Raw genomic sequence first — 16,154 nt, 5'->3', positions numbered from 1 at the left:
TTTTTGATATTTAATGTAGAACAGTGGTTTGAAGAAAAGCATGGGTAATGCAAGATGTGTTCTCAAGGTGGCAAAATTATAGAAGAGACTAAATTGGAGAGCAGTATGTCATTTTTAGTAACAGGTTCCCTTTTCTGGATTTGTAGGGTGTGAGGATTGCGGTAAAAGCCTTATAGGAGAATGCAAACTCCACGGACCACTCATCAGGGCTAAAGATAGGGTTATTCCTAGCCGAGCCCGTCTCACCCTACCTCATTACCTCACTTTGCGAGTGTTGGAGCTGCGAGCTGGAAACCAGCAGAGTAAGTATTTTAGCTCTTTTTCCAACATTTGAGAAAGAGGAGACAAAAATACTAACACTGGCTTGTTTTCATGAATAACTCAAGGCATAATCATTGGGTATTAACAGTATGAAGACTGTTTTCAGCTGAGCACAGCTAAAGCTCACATTCAGCTACTGTTTTTTATGACTGATTTCTAGTAACTTTGGTGCATAGACTGACGACAGGACATGAGCCAGAGCTGGTGTGACATTTAGCTGTGGGCAATCATTTAGCCCTATTCAGTCAATACAAGTTTAATGAATGTTGAATTTGTATCTAATAGTAACAGCCATGCACTAGTATATATTTTTCTCTTTTCCCCAAGCGTGCAAAACCAGGAAAGAGTATTCAATAAGAGGTCAGAAACAAAATAGTAAATAACATCCCTCATCCACCCTCTGCAAACTCAAAAGAATACAGGGGGTTAATTTACCTTTTACCGCATCTTCATATTATATAAAGACTGTTGTTTCCTTTTGAGGGCAGGGCAATTTGAATGCCCAAATTTGAACAAGGGAACAACATCCTTAGTGTGTAATTTTTCCACAGCTACCTGTGTAAAATTAATCCTGCCTAGATTGCATTTCAGAAAGAGAATGACAAGGTGCCTCTTGTGTGGCATCATTGGTATTAGGCAGGAGAATAACTAGAATGATTAAAATGGCTAATGTTATGTTTTTATAGATTCTCTCCACTTATATTGGGAGAGTGTAACCTTGTAAATTTTTCCAACAAGCAGAGCACTATGATAACATCAGCTTATAGATTGAAGAGTATCAACACATTTGCGTTGCATACTCTGTTTAATATATTGTCATAGATTTTAGACACTTTTGAATTAAATGTAATACCTTTTTTTTTTTTTTTTAAATATGTGTACATATTTACATCCACTTTTAGATTCTTCCCATTAGAATTATTTACCTAGGTTATTGGTCTAGAAGAATTCATGTGTTCTGCACTATTGTGTTTCTCTCCAGTTTCATAACTGTAAATATAAAAGAAATAGTTTGTGATGTCTGTATTAATATTAGACTGGTCCTTTTTTTATTCACAGTCCTTGGAGTATTTGCAAAGAAAGTAATACAGAAGAGAACACAGTTTGGTCCTTACGTTGGTCAACTGTCTACAAAACTGACCCGCTATGATGAGAGCAGGCTAGTCCTGCAGGTAAAAATCCAGTGACTTACTATGAAGTGCATATGTGTCTTCAACAGTTCATATGTATTTATGTATTTCAACCAGTTAATTTGCTGTCTGATCTAGTTAATTAATTGTATTTCTGCTTTGTATGTATGAATTTCGATCACATTATTCGACAGCACAGCATAACCTGAAGTACCAAAATGTTCCTATATATTGTGTTTTCTAGAAGTTTTCTTTCCTGCTTACTAGTTTTACCACTTCTGGGGTGATTTACTTGTCAAATAGCTCTTGATACACTTTTCACAGAGCATGGCTGCTGAAAGTCTCCAAGGGTAGTATAGTCTTTCCAGATAAAATGATTTATGCTTAACACCATGCCACTGAGAGGGTTAAGTTTGTGCACTAAGTTAGCAGTTGTGGTGGAAATGTGTGCTAAGGCACCTTCTTAGTAGGGAAGAGCAGTGCAGGGATGGGGAAACACGTCTTAATGATGTGATTATATATAAACATTGACACACAGTGCACTAACTCAGTTTATTTAGACAGATTGTTACTTAGGGCTGGTACCATCCCTTGCTGCATGTGCAGATACTGAGCGTCTCATCTGGACTGTGACGCTATTGTTTGTACTTTATCCCGTACAGATAGTGACTTCTCATGACTAGCCTAGCTTAGACATACCTACATGCACATCCTTTCCCACAGGAATTCCTTGGGAGTGATAGTTTATCATAATCCTCTACATCCCGGTCTTTGCATTTTGCTGCAGGGGGTCATGCCTGGGCACACCTCTCTGTCATACAGTAAGTTTGTGGTCAAGCCACAGCATCCGTCAGGACTTCCCGACAGGTCACGGTTCTTCTAGAGCCTGCATCTCATATCAGGCCCTCTCACCCCCCAGGAGAGAGGGACAAGCAGCAGCTGTCCTGTGACATGCTTTATGTCTTAATTTGAGCTTTCTCCAAAAGCTTAGGACTGGAAAACACTGTGTGGTGTGGAGGATGGCATAGGTACAGATTATTCTGTAATTTTGTTTGAGAGCAAAAATAATAGCTTCAGTAATTGCTGTAAAACTTCTTTTGATCATGGAAGTAATGTGAATGGCCTGCCAAGAAAGTAACACTGTCCTTCTGTAGGATTTTCATGGCATGTTGACACCAGAGAAGACTTGTTCTTCTCCATTACTATTTTTCTTCCATCTTTTTATGAGACACTTTTGTCCTTACAGAGGCAGAAAACGTGCTTCTCTAACAAGCTTGTGAGCACGGATGAGCTAAGCACCCAGTTCCTTCCTCTTCACCAAGCCATTGTAAACCACACCCTGTCCTCTTACCAGTCAGACCCATTTGCTTAAAAGTGTGAGACACAGCTCTGGCTGATGAATGGACTGTTTCTGCAGAAGAGGAGACTTAGAGTCCCAGGTTTCCACATTACAGCAGTAGCTGCCTTGACTTCTCCCTAGCAGCATTCTGAGTATGTGACCAAACTTGTCCAACAGGCAGGTGTTTTCATTACAAACATGACAAAGTTAGATAAAAATAGTTCCCAGAAGCAATGGAAATGCAGCTTTTCTTTACAATGAAGTGCTCAGTTATGTGGTTAGTAGACCAGATACCTGCTGTGCTGATACCTGTTGTGCAGCTTCAACTGTCCGTGTCTGAGACTAGGTTGCAGAAAAGCAACTGTGTTGTATGAGGTCAGGAGTGTTTCACTCGTAGAAGCATTCTCTTGGAAAGGAATCTAGGAAGAATGAAGTAAAGCAAAAAGAAAGAGATCTTTCTGGCACAATTGTTCATTTGTATTTACTTTTGCATTGTTAAGGGGAAAAAGAGAAGACTGTTAAAATGTCATTACATTGTTTGTTACCTCTCTGGACTTATTACACAGGTTACACAATAGTTCCATGCAAAATGTAGCGTTAATACAGTACTGAAGTTTGAGATTATCAAGTACTCAGGAAGTACATTAAGGCATAAAGCTTATCTTTCTACCTGCCTGCACTTAGTTCTTATATTATCTTTATATAACATAAAAATGTTGAAATATAAACTGGAAATACATACAATGGCCTACAGTTATTTTAGTAGCTGGGTGCATGGCACGCATTCGTTCTTCACTTTCTTTTGCACTCAATATTCTTTAGGAGTGATCTGTTTCAAAACAACCACTATTTCAAAGGACATACCACCACCAAGACAGGGTAAATAACTGACAGCCATGATTCCAACCTAAGGAAAACTAACATGCCTTGGTTTTATCATGTTCCTTTTCCTGTTCTCCCTCATTGTTTCAGGTATTGAAAGATGGAGGGAAGTACTTTCTGGACACTCCCAATGAAGACTGTGGAAACTGGATGATGTTTGTCCGGCTAGCCCGGAACCAAGAAGAGCAGACCCTTGTGGCTTATCAGCACTGTGGAGAAGTCTACTTCACAACTGTTAAGGTAGTTAAACCCACATTGCTTCACCCATCATCGAAATGGAAATTTATGGGCAAAGGTTCTGAAAGGCTAACCCTTTTACAGATGAAAGATTGATTATATTCTGCCAACTGGGTCTTTATTACATACCACCTTTTATATCACTTCATCCATAGTAAAGCAAGCAGTGGGGTTTTCTCATAAAAGGTGGTGTGTACTTGCTGTTGTGGGTAGCGAAGAAACTGAGTGGAGGGAGACAGAAGTATCATTCGTGATGGAGGTGTTTAAATGTGAATGTTGTAAAGGTCTTTAGTTCCAAACAGGTACATGGGGAGATTATCTAGCATTGTTACATTCAACCCTACTTCATCCTGGAAAAAACATACACATTCCTTTATTACATTTTTGGACACGTTGTGTTCTGAGCACATTACCAGGTGCTCAAGAACAGAGTGCTGTGTAGAGTCTTTATGTACTATTCTCCATGCTTGTTAAATCTGAAGATTTAACTGCAGAACTTACAATACTGCAATGTTATCATGAAATGATCAGTTTATGTTAGAGATTCTGGACTGCATCTTGGTCTGAGGAGAGAGAGCAAAGTATTCTGTATTTATAAATCATACTAGAACATACAGTCTTGGTTTTTGATGTTTTGGCTGCTTTCTCAGGCAAAGTTTGTTTAAATCAGAACTTACTGTTTTGTACACTTAGGAAACTGAAGTCTGTATGTTGAACATTCATTGTTTTCCTTTTTTGTTGTTAAATTAATGCTTGTATATCATTGTGAGCAACATTAAAAGTAATAAAAAGAAAGAATATTAGTCAAAAGAAGTTGCTGTGGGATTAAAATCAAGCATTTCAGTTTAATTTCCAAGACTGGCACACATTTCTTGGGATAGTAGTGTTTACTTTTGTTCCTTCATTTTTGTGTCTCCACCTACACAGTAAGAAGAATATTTACTACACAGGATGATGTGAGAATAAGTTAACAATGATAAAATTTTATACTTTCAAAGTATTTTATAATAGTATGAAGTATAATTGCTTTTGAATTAATATTAAAATAATTATTTTTTAAAAAGAAAATCAATTTAAACCAGCATATGTTAATTTGAGACATTGTTTAGGCTGTGTTTGAGTTTCTGATGCAATCCATACCGTTTGAGATTTCAGTTTGATTTGACAGTGCATGCTCTGTTTGTAGAATTGATAGGATTAATAATACTATATTTGGGAAGCATGAACAAATGCTTTTCTAAGAAGTTGTAGTTATGATCTGGTAACTTACAATTTCCAGCGTAATTTAAATACTACTGAACCAGCTCTTCGCTGACTTCAGCAGAAGTCTGCTCATTGTCATCAGTGGAGAGTTGCATCCCATGTACTGACACAAAGAGTATCTTATGATGAGGAATGTGACTTGTAACCTTTACTGTGCTGTGTATTATAGGAAATTGTTTTGGTTTTATTTCTCTTAAGTTCCAGTATTATTCATGGTGCTGTGTTATCCTGCAGATTTTGTCCTGGTCAGAAGTGATAGCCTTTTGCTACACTTAGGCACACCCTGCTGGTCACAGGATGAGGCTGCCTTAGGGCTGGTTATAAAGACATTTTTTCAAGATACTTTGAATGAAGTCTGCTAAGTTAGGAGCAGAAGGATTGGCTCCTCTTCTCACTGTTTTTACGGAGAGGTGGGATCTCAGTGACATGAAATTGAAGCTACAAAAGCATACATGTAAGTGGCATACCAACAGCACCATTAGCAGACTTGCTGACCTAATGACTGCAGTCCCTGGAAATAAGCTTTCTCTTACTGTCATGGGTGAAACTGAGTAAATGACAATTTGTAGTGGCTTTGGATATTGGTGGTTAATGTCAGTTTTACTGAATCACAGAATCAGCTAGGTTGGAAAGGACCTTGAAGGTCATCCAGTCCAACCATTAACCTGGCACTGACAGTTCCCAACTACACCATAGCCCTAAGCACTATGTCGACCCTAATCTTAAACACCTCCAGGGATGGGGACTCCACCACCTCCCTGGGCAGCCCATTCCAACGCCTAACAACCCCTTCTGGAAAGAAATGCTTCCTAATATCCAGTCTAAACCTTCCCTGGTGCAACTTGAGGCCATTACCTCTTGCCCTATCACCTATTGCTTGGTTAAAGAGACTCATCCCCAGCTCTCTGCAACCTCCTTTCAGGTAGCTGTAGAGGGCGATGAGGTCTCCCCTCAGCCTCCTCTTCTCCAAACACCCCCAGTTCCCTCAGCCGCTCCTCGTACGACCTGTGCTCCAGACCCTGCACCAGCTTCGTTGCCCTTCTCTGGACACGCTCGAGTCATTCAATGTCCTTTTTGTAGTGAGGGGCCCAAAACTGAACACAGGAATCGAGGTGTGGCCTCACCAGTTCCGAGTCCAGGGGTAAGATCCCTTCCCTGTCCCTGCTGGCCACGCTATTGCTGACACAAGCCAGGGCTTGAGAGATGAGAGCTTTTGCCTTACTTGACTATTTCTCACACTGATGCACTTGTTCTCCTTCCGAAGTCACACTGACTAGGTCTCAGCTTCCCACAGAAGAGATCGCTGCTGGTCCAGGAATGTCAGGCAGAAAGTCATGACAGTGTCCTGCTGTGCAATTGTTTGTGGATACTAGTCTGGGGTGTCACTGGCCAAGGTTCCAGGGCATCCTCAGGCATTTGTCTCTGTGGAGCTTCCCCAGGCTTGGTTTTCTCCACCTAAATAGACTGTGTGCAGAAGCACAACGCATGATCGGCCTCCTAGTTGGTGGTTCTGCCTCATGTCCTTTATTTAGCGGAGAATTCAGCACATACCATTTCAGGTTAGGCCAGGTGTTATCAAAACGTACAACCAACCCATACTGGTTGTAGTTAGCAAACAGGCTTGTGCTTGAGAGTTCAGAAGTTCAGTTTTCAACATTATACACATATATTATCTGTCACCTGTCAGCATTCACAATTTAAGTTGTCTTTCACATACCATGATTATCACCAATGTTATAAAATAAATGCATTTTAAGATGTCACATTTTATGGAATAAGACTCAGCTGGTCTCCTTCCAGGCTAGTTTGTTCTTTTCAGTGACACAAGTTTAGCTTAGTTAAAATAAAACTACAAGTACAGTTGCAACAATGTTGGGTTTTATTATAGATGAAGAAAATTGTGTACGGGGCCAGAGTCATATAAATCATGACCCCAAAGTTAGATCTTTAGCCAGTGAATGTAATCACTCTTCTCTATTTACTGCATTATTGACTGAATGTATTTGTCCGAGGAGGTCACAGTCCAGTCCAAGGAAAGATTTGGGCAGACATGTCTCGATGGGAGACTGCAGATTATGAGCTCCCTTAGTCCTGTGTGGGAAGGCTTCAGTGGAAGGAAGGCAGAGATACAATAAAGCACATGCATAGTGAGCCTAACACGTTAAAGCCAGAGCATGAAAACGTGCAAATTTGACTTGTGGTACACACAGTGCTCAACTCTGCACCCGTGCTCAGTGAGTGTGACTTACCCAGGAGGCACCCGAGCCGTTGTGCATTCACGATGTGTTTTTCTTTGCCTGTACCCTATAGTTAAGTGTTGTGTCCAGCGGGCTTTGAGACATCAACAAAGGGGCATGGGATATTGCTTGGAAAGACTTCTGTATGTCTGGACATCACAGACAAATACATCTCACTGAGCAAAGCTCATCGAAGCTGAGGCAGCCCTCCTGCTATTGCCACCCCACCCCCAATCTCTGTACATATGAATTTCTGCTTTTAGAAACTGTGAAAGTGTCAAACTCCAGTGGATAGTAATGCTCAAAAAGTGCTTGAATCTTGAAACTAAGCTACCAGTAATTTAAACAGATTCAAAGAATGCAACTTCAGTAAGAATGACTAAATTGCACACCTCCACCCCTCCAGTCTTCAGAATAATTTAGTATAATTGCCAGAATTAAAGATGTGCTGATTTCTTCCATTCACAGCCAATTGAACCCCACACAGAATTGAAAGTATGGTATGCTGCTGATTATGCCAAATTTATGGAAGCTTCTGCAGTCTTCATTAAAGAAGAATCTGATGTCTGTCCTTTGCCCCCAGTAGCAGTAAGTACCTCCAATCTGCATTCAAGCCATCACCAGACATAGTGAATTACAGTTTATTTAACTGTTTTCTCCATTTATGTAACTCTGGTAATGCTAGGGTAGACCATATAGTAGTTGGCTAACACAAAGCTAAGAGCAATTTTAACCAAACAGCTACTCAGAGAAAGGCTGGTTTTCGCCTTTGTTTGTAATCCAGTGACGCCATTAGATGTAGCTAGGAGTAAGTGGCACCAGTGGGATGTGTTGCAAAGACTTAAGATTGGCATTAATTTGTAGATAACCAAGCTGTCCAGCCTCAGACTTTTTTCACACCTTTGTTGTGCTCTGACAGGATGGTCAGATGATGCACCGATTATTTCAGTCTTTCTTGTGCAATAACCCTTCTCTTCTAATCCCAATACCTTCCCCTCTGTATGATGGTGGGAATCCTTAAAATGAGAGGAAAGGTTTAAGTGTTGAAAATGTGGCTGTGAAGATTGATACCTAAGCTAGAAGGAAATGTTAAACAGGAAACACAAATAAACCAGGAATTCAGAGGTGCTCTGAAGTAACCCCATTGCTGCTTTTGAGTATGAGGCCTTCAGAAAGAAGGTGTGGGAGAGCCACAGCATCAGACATGAAGAGAGAAGAGTGCTCCATCTGTAAGTAAAGACAGAGTGGACATAGCCTCACCATGCTCTCCAGAGCAAGCTAGCCCAGGACTAAAGGAAAGTATGGACAGTTTATGAGAAACTTATGTAAAATATAGAGACAGCTAAGGAAGTACATGGTCATGTGTTAATTGGAAGTACATTTCATCATTTACTGGGATTTTTTTGTAATTGTTTTTCATTGGAATTTTTAGAATGTCAGTATTTATAGTGAATTCAAAAGAATCCAGTAGACCTCTTATTTCCACAGAAATAATACTTCCAAATAATGCATTGCTTGCCAAAAGAAAATGTTTTATTGCCTCTAAGTCAGGATAGGCTTGAGATCCTCCAACCTAAGGTGTTTCTTTGAGTTTGAGAAAGTCTAATGCCAAATGCCAAGCTAAGTGAGGAAGTCTCTCCTGGAGGCGTTGACCATTGCTGTCTGGTAAAGCATCAAGTCAGCCCAAAACATAGGGAAATCTTGTATGGCTAGACTACATTTGTGTGCAGAAACCCACCCATTTTTTTTGTATGGTTGCAAGAGCAGATAAATTATATCAGCCTAAGGATAAAGTACAATTTGCAACTGCTTTTATGAGTGATTCCATAAAAGGAACAAATGTAGAGACTCTGAAATTCAGTAAGCACAGGTAAACAAAGGTGAAGGACTCAGGACTGTTACAGTAAATGCTAAACAAAAACATGGAAATGGGTATTTGGTCAACCTTTTTTTTTTTTTTTCTTTGAGTTTATAGACTCCTAAAGAGAATCCATTTCCAGTTGAACAGCTGTGTGGTAGTACATTGAAGTAAATATTGCCAAGGACAAGAATAGGTCTTGGGAAAGACCAAGAGCAGGTGTAGGGTCAGTGAGAAGAACACAACCTTTTCTTAGAGTGGCTAATGAGACCAAACTGTTTCTGTTCTCATTGCAGAAAGAGCCTGTAGACCCTTGGATATGCTCCAGCTGTAGAAGCACTTTTGCAACTTTTGCTCTGCTGGAATCTCACCAGTGCATCCATAAAGACCGAGTCCTTACCACCAGGTTCAGACCGCCAAATAAATTGGGACCCGTAAAAGCAAAAAGCAAACTCAAAGGGAAACTGAGAGGAGCGGCATTAGGCAAAAGCATTGCTCAGTGCTTTGGGACCCTTTCCTGTTCCTCTGCTGCAAAGCTTAGCTGTGCCAGCTCAGGAAGCACGTGTGATGCTCTTGTGAGGTTTATACCTAAATGGAGAAACAGCCGGTCTTCACTGTTGAAGGGAAGAGAAGTGAAGCAGCCAGACAGTTACCCTTGCCGACTCTGTGGGAAGATATTTGATTCCATTGACAAGCTCACAGTCCACACTTACGCGCACAAAGGGGAGCGCCCCTACAAGTGTTCACAGCACGGATGCGCAAAAGCCTTCATTTCCAAATATAAACTGCTCAGGTACAGCTCTGAAGGCACAGCTTTTCTGGTGGGTGTGTGGGGGAAGAAACAAGGAGATCTTTTTCTTTTGGAGTGTCCTAGTGACAGTTAATCCCCAAGTTCCATTTTTTATTATTCCTGTTTTGGTAGAATTGGAGAAAACAAGTCTCCCTCAATTGCAGTGGCTATTCAGAAAGATTATGTTGAGCGGTTTTAACCTACTCTATGCTTTACGATTAACAACTTCCCCCCACAAAAAAAGTTAGGCTTTTACTAATAATCTGACAACTTGTGAAAATGCCTTCCTTCAAGAGTGCCAGTGTTTTCAAGTCTTGAAGCTGCAAAACCAAAGGTACTAGAGTAAATGTAAACACAAATAACTTTTTTTTTCTTTTTTGTCTTAGGCACTCAGCCACTCATTCTCCACAGAAATCTCACCAGTGTGGCTACTGTGAAAAGACCTTTCACAGGAAAGATCATCTAAAGAATCACCTTCAGACTCATGACCCTAACAAGATGGCCTTCAAATGTGAAGAGTGTGGCAAGAAGTACAACACCAAGCTAGGCTATAAGCGACACTTGGCTCTTCATGCAGCCACCAGCGGGGACCTTACCTGTAGGGTATGTGCCCAGGAGTTTGGTGGTACTGAAGTTTTGTTGGAACACCTCAAAAGCCATGCAGGGAAACCAACTGGCAATACGAAGGAAAAGAAACATAAGTGTGACCACTGTGAGCGTCATTTCTATACCCGTAAAGATGTGAGGCGCCACATGGTAGTTCACACAGGCTGCAAAGACTTTCTATGCCAGTTTTGTGCCCAAAGGTTTGGGCGGAAGGACCACTTGACTCGCCATACTAGGAAGACTCATCCACAAGAACTGCTGAAGAGCAGGTTGCAGAATGGTGACTCAGTGGGTCTCCTTGACCAGCTTTTTCCATTCAGAGTGAAGGAAGATGCCAGCATACTGTCCCCTTTTCCTGAAAGGGTCTCTGTGCAGAATGGGATTTTGAATAGTTCAGAATCAGAGGAATACAACCATTCACATCTTCATTCCCAGCCAAGCTTACAAACTGCTCTTCCTCTTGAACCTTCTCCTCATTTGCAAAGGATGGGCTGCACAGACAGCCTTCCAGCTGTCCATCCCACATCATGCTCAACAGCTGTTCCTGCCAACGTGAACCTTCATCAGCCTAATAAATATGACCTTAGTTCTACCTCATTTGCAGCAGGATGCCTTAAGAATCTACCAATAAAAGTGGATGTTAAAGGTTACAACGTGCATCTTCTTGAGGACCTGCCATTACCAGAACCTCAATCTCTCCATAAAATCAGTCTCGAAGAAGCTTCCTCAGGGCCTGTAGGGGATACTAACAAGTACCCGGTGCACAAGGAGACAGAGGCAGCAGCTGAAACTACAAGCCTGCCTTTCATGGATCTCACTCATGTGATGAGTTTCTGGCAGCTCCCACCAGGTGACAACCAGAACACTACTGGGGACATCACAATGGCATTTGGTCCAGAGGAACCATCACACAGGCTGAATGGCCTCGGCCAACAGCAAGGTCTTCAGCTAGCAACTGGTGGGATGGCCATAAACCAGCTGCATCATCTTCCCCGCTCCTTTCCATCCACTACAAATTCTGTAACGTTGCCTCATTTTCACCATGCCTTCAAATAACTCTCACCGTGTTTGGGGTTTTTTTCCTTCTTTTTTTAAGACTGTGCTTCTTTCTTAATCTCTTAGGATGGGGTGGTTTTGGTTTGATTTTAAGAAAAACTGCCCCAAATGTTTTCAAAGCACGTTATGAACATGGTAGTTAAATTCATGATGTTAATAAACAAGAAGGTCTATTTTTCATACTACTATTAGTTTTTTAGCATATGACAGTAGTAGAACTAACATATTTCCCTCAACACCTTCTATATTTTTGTTCCTTACCTTTCATGCAAACCACTGAATAAATCTCTTCAGTGATAGCAAAGCATCATAACAGACACAATAAAACTATGGCTGCTGCAGTAGGGGAAATAGGGTTAGGGGGAATGGGAAGAAGAGGGAAATCACAGAAAAATAATTTTAATGAGCCAAAAATCACAGCAAATTTATACACATGGCAAACACAGCAAACGATTTATTAACATAACATAGATTTCTGTTAAGCACTTAATTACTGAACTTTATGAATTTTTAATTTAAATCGGAATCATTCCAAGAGTAAATCTTACTTCCTTGTTTCACTTTTTTTTTAAATGAAGATGATCACTGTTGTGATAACATTTAACTAGATTTTGTTTTCTGAAGAGCACTTCAGCTGTATGCATCTCCTGCATGTTTTTTCCTAGGGCTGGAAATAACTACCACTTCTGCATGACTGTGTAAGAACTGATGTACACGTGTAGTTTTTAGAATGGGAAGTGAATTGTCTTGAAGTTTAGAGCAAAGCATTATGTTCACTTAGAGCTGGATCTGGCACAGTATCACGTACTGGTCTCTAGTAAAGCACTTAAGCATTTGCTTAAATGTAAGCATATGTTATCCCATTGGGTCAACAGCTTGATTTAACACTCAATAAAAAATAATACTTCCTACCTGAGGGGCCTTTATTCACCTTTTGTTGATAAAAATGGCCTTTGTTTAATCTGGGAAATGATTATTAATTGTCCACATCTGAAATGGGGATTCCTTCATGGAAAGCCAACCATGGCACAGGGGAGCCCATGACCAAGCAGGACCTCTGTGGGGCCAGGAGCAGGTCCAAGCATAGAAGGGTTGTGGTGCTGAGCTGAATCTGAGTAAATTGTCAACCCCCTAGAGCTACTTTTCTATTAAATCCAAAGAGAGTTAATAGTACTTAATGATCATTACAAATACAGCATGAAGAAAGCATGTTCTCGCCCGTTAATCACAAAAATATTTTCAGACAGCTTCAAATAAAAAATATTTTCTCAACAATTGCTGTTATGCTTTTAATGAACTATGATGACATTGTACAACTACAGTGATCTGAATATTCTTACAAGTTTATCAGCACTTGGATTCAGGAAAGCTTGTATTGCAGTTCATTCGAGAATATGTTCTTCAGATACACTGTTGAGGGGTATTTTTGTTATGAAAATGTTTGGCATAAGGCAAACCAGAAGGAAATTATTTAAGATCATTCTTGTAATGACAGCAGCAGGAGGTAGAGCAGGTGCTGCAGAATCATGCCCAGTTAGCAGTTATTTAAACTACGAGCTCCGGAATAGGGAAAAGGTTGCAAACAGTGTTATAAGCATATTCTACAGCTAAGTTCATATTTTCATCTGGACTTGGAAAGGTGTGCGTATATTCACTTACTGCATTGTTTTTCCTTCTTCATGTAAATTGTATTCACTTGGCTTCATCCAAGTTTATGTACTTGTAAAAAAAATATACAAGTTTTGTAGCACTGTCTGATCATATGCTGTTAACAGACATTTTGTCATTTTGTTGTGCTTCTCTAAGAGGTATAACAAATTACTGGAATACTTGTCTTTTAATTAAAACATGGCGTTAAGAAGATAATGTTACACAAACACTGAGCTAGACTGGCGCCCGTGTTCTTCCAGCTGCTCGACTGTACTAGGATGCCTGAGCTCTGAGCTGCCAACAGAGGTGCTGCTGCCTGACCTCAGCCTCTTCCAAAATCTAACTATGGGTTAAAGACTAAGTCTTATTCAAGTAAAAAGAAAATAACCACTTTTGATACTAAAATGCTTTAAAAGGCCACAATGATGGTGTCTAGAAGTAAAACACAGAAGCAAACCTTAAATATGCAGTACTGCAACTTTAACCCTTCAGTCCATTCAGATTTATTCCAGATTCTTGGTATCATAAATATAGAAACTGATGATGTCCCAGCACAAATGAAAGCAAGTTATTTCAAAAGGTTATGTTTGCAGAAAAATTGTTTTGTTTTAAAATTCCCACGAAGCAGGAGATGCCCCCGAGTCATCTAATACTTCAAGTAGGGCTGGACTTCCTCATAGCTTTTGTTGAGGGGACTCCTGTGAATGTTATTAAAGGCCATCAGTAGTTGAAGCTCAAGAATGCATTGCTTCTGGGCAGCCAAATTCCTTGGGCTCAGTAGGCCTGTCTGGTGTGGGCCTGAATGTCGCATTTCTGAAAGAGCAATAGCTTGCTTTTGGCGGGGTTAAGATCACAGGTAAGGCAGTGCTAAAGGAGAGGTGTGGAGACAGCACCAAGTCCTCACCTGCTCTTCCTGGGCTTACCTGTGGTGTCTGAGGATGGGGCTGCAGTGAGACTCCAGGCAGTGCCAGTGGAGGAGGCAGCAGAGCTGCAGGACATGTCTGGTGACACTGCCTTTGGCTCATGCAGGGCTGCGACAACACCCGTGTGGGGACAGGCAGCCCCACACAGATCAGGGTTATGGTGGAACAAGGCAGCAGCCCAACCAGTGGCCCATCCTCCCTCCCTCCTCTCTGGCACAGCCCATTCCTCCTCCAAATGCAAGGACAGAGCTGGCTTGGGAAAGGTAGGATAGACCATGGCATAGCAGCTAAGAGAACAGGAAGGCCTGACGCTCTGGGAGATCTTAGGATATTTTACTTCACATCCTAATAGAAATAAGAACACTCTTTTATCTGAACTCCACTTGGAAATCTGTAGAAGCAGAGCAATATGTGGTGGCTAAACAACAGAATTACTATAATCAAATGATACTGTAAAACAGCAAAACTTAGTAAATGTGGTCTCATACAAAAAAATGTACTCCTTTTATAAAAAAAAAAGTCACGTAAACCTGCTGAAATAATGTTAAGGAGCTAAAATTATACTACATAGAACAAAAGACCCTGCATCCTTTATGTAAACACAAGTATTTCTAGTGCTCAATTCCTATCCCCTATCAGAAACCATGTTAATTTTTTCAGTTTTATTTACCAACTGTTCCTGTTGGTAGTCTCCATTTTCTTAACCAATGAGTTGCTGTTAATTCCAAAGCGTTTTCCACAGCCAGTCAGAAAGAAGACTGTATGTTCCATGTACTAGTGATTGTTTAATTTCTTGCTAGCAGAATTTTTAGCTACTGTTCTTTAACACACCATTCCTGTCCCTGTAATTATATTTTCTGTAAAATACTGGAAAATGAGCTGTGAAATCAAACACTTCTACACACAGAAAGTAATAGGGGAACAACAACAAATACAGTAAAACTTGCTCTAACTTTTGACTATTTATTTGTAAAAAAAAAAAAGCAACTGTGGTAACATTTCACAGGATAGTTTGCTATGTGGTTTGGTTTTGTTGTTTGGTGGTTTTTTTCCCCCCCTCTTCTTTCTGGATTGAAATATAGGCTAAGCAGCACTGCTTTTATATATTTGGGCTCATTTCATGCCCAGTGTTTCTAAGAGCCTAGCTCTAGGACTGACACTTGCTTCAGTGTCATCCTTTCTGTATTTAATCACTATTAGCTAGAGCCTAAGTAATGAAACTCTGTAAAGTCTGGTATTTATTATTGTTGTGTCCAACTACTTTTCATCTTCATTTACTTTATAAACATTTAATAGGCAAGAAAATTCCTTATGGATTTTAATTGAAAGCCTTATTGGAGATTGTTGGACTGAAAAAACCCAACATGTTGCAGCATTGAAAGTTTATGCAAGGTGATCCAAGGCTGGCAATAGATCAGATTGCCAAAAAATAAAAAGGGCTATGCCTCCACAGCATTTCAATCAATTTCTAAAAGCGATTGAAGTTTTTAATGCAAAAATGAGATTTGGTTTTAGTTAGTTAGACTTGATGTGCTTTGAAGCTGACGCACAGCATACATGGCCATTTATCACTTACTGATCACTGTCATTTATCATTTATTGTTTAATGGAAGATTCTATTAAATGTATACCTGAAATTCCAAAATGTTCATTTGTCTTGTTCAATATATCAAAGAAAAGCATTAGGGGGACAAAAAAATCCCAACCCCCCCACATGATACTGGCTCTTTCTATCTTTTGTTAAAAACATTGAATCCATCCCCTTGCAGGATGGATTTAATTTAATTAAATTTTGACAACTGATACAAATAATCTCACAACTTTAAAAGGGACAGCATAATAAGCTTTGTAGCCTAGGAAAG

The 16,154-nt window shown here is 40.2% G+C and overlaps 1 protein-coding gene across 1 annotated transcript in view; it reads left to right on the top strand.

The window, feature by feature from the left end:
• Positions 1–15,643, top strand: part of PLAGL1 (PLAG1 like zinc finger 1) — a 43,798-nt gene extending 28,155 nt beyond the window's left edge. The window contains exons 3-8 of the mRNA XM_026845926.1: positions 147–302; positions 1,381–1,493; positions 3,763–3,912; positions 7,878–7,997; positions 9,564–10,060; positions 10,444–15,643. Of these exons, the coding sequence (XP_026701727.1) occupies positions 147–302; positions 1,381–1,493; positions 3,763–3,912; positions 7,878–7,997; positions 9,564–10,060; positions 10,444–11,719 (2,312 nt within the window). The 3' untranslated portion in view covers positions 11,720–15,643. The remainder of the gene's footprint in view (positions 1–146; positions 303–1,380; positions 1,494–3,762; positions 3,913–7,877; positions 7,998–9,563; positions 10,061–10,443) is intronic.
• The last annotated feature ends 511 nt before the right edge of the window (positions 15,644–16,154 follow it).

The sequence above is a fragment of the Athene cunicularia genome (genome assembly GCF_003259725.1).
Source record: "Athene cunicularia isolate RWA chromosome 3 unlocalized genomic scaffold, athCun1 chr3_part1, whole genome shotgun sequence".
Classification (NCBI taxonomy): Eukaryota; Metazoa; Chordata; class Aves; order Strigiformes; family Strigidae; genus Athene; species Athene cunicularia.
This window is presented reverse-complemented; position numbering and strand designations above follow the sequence as displayed.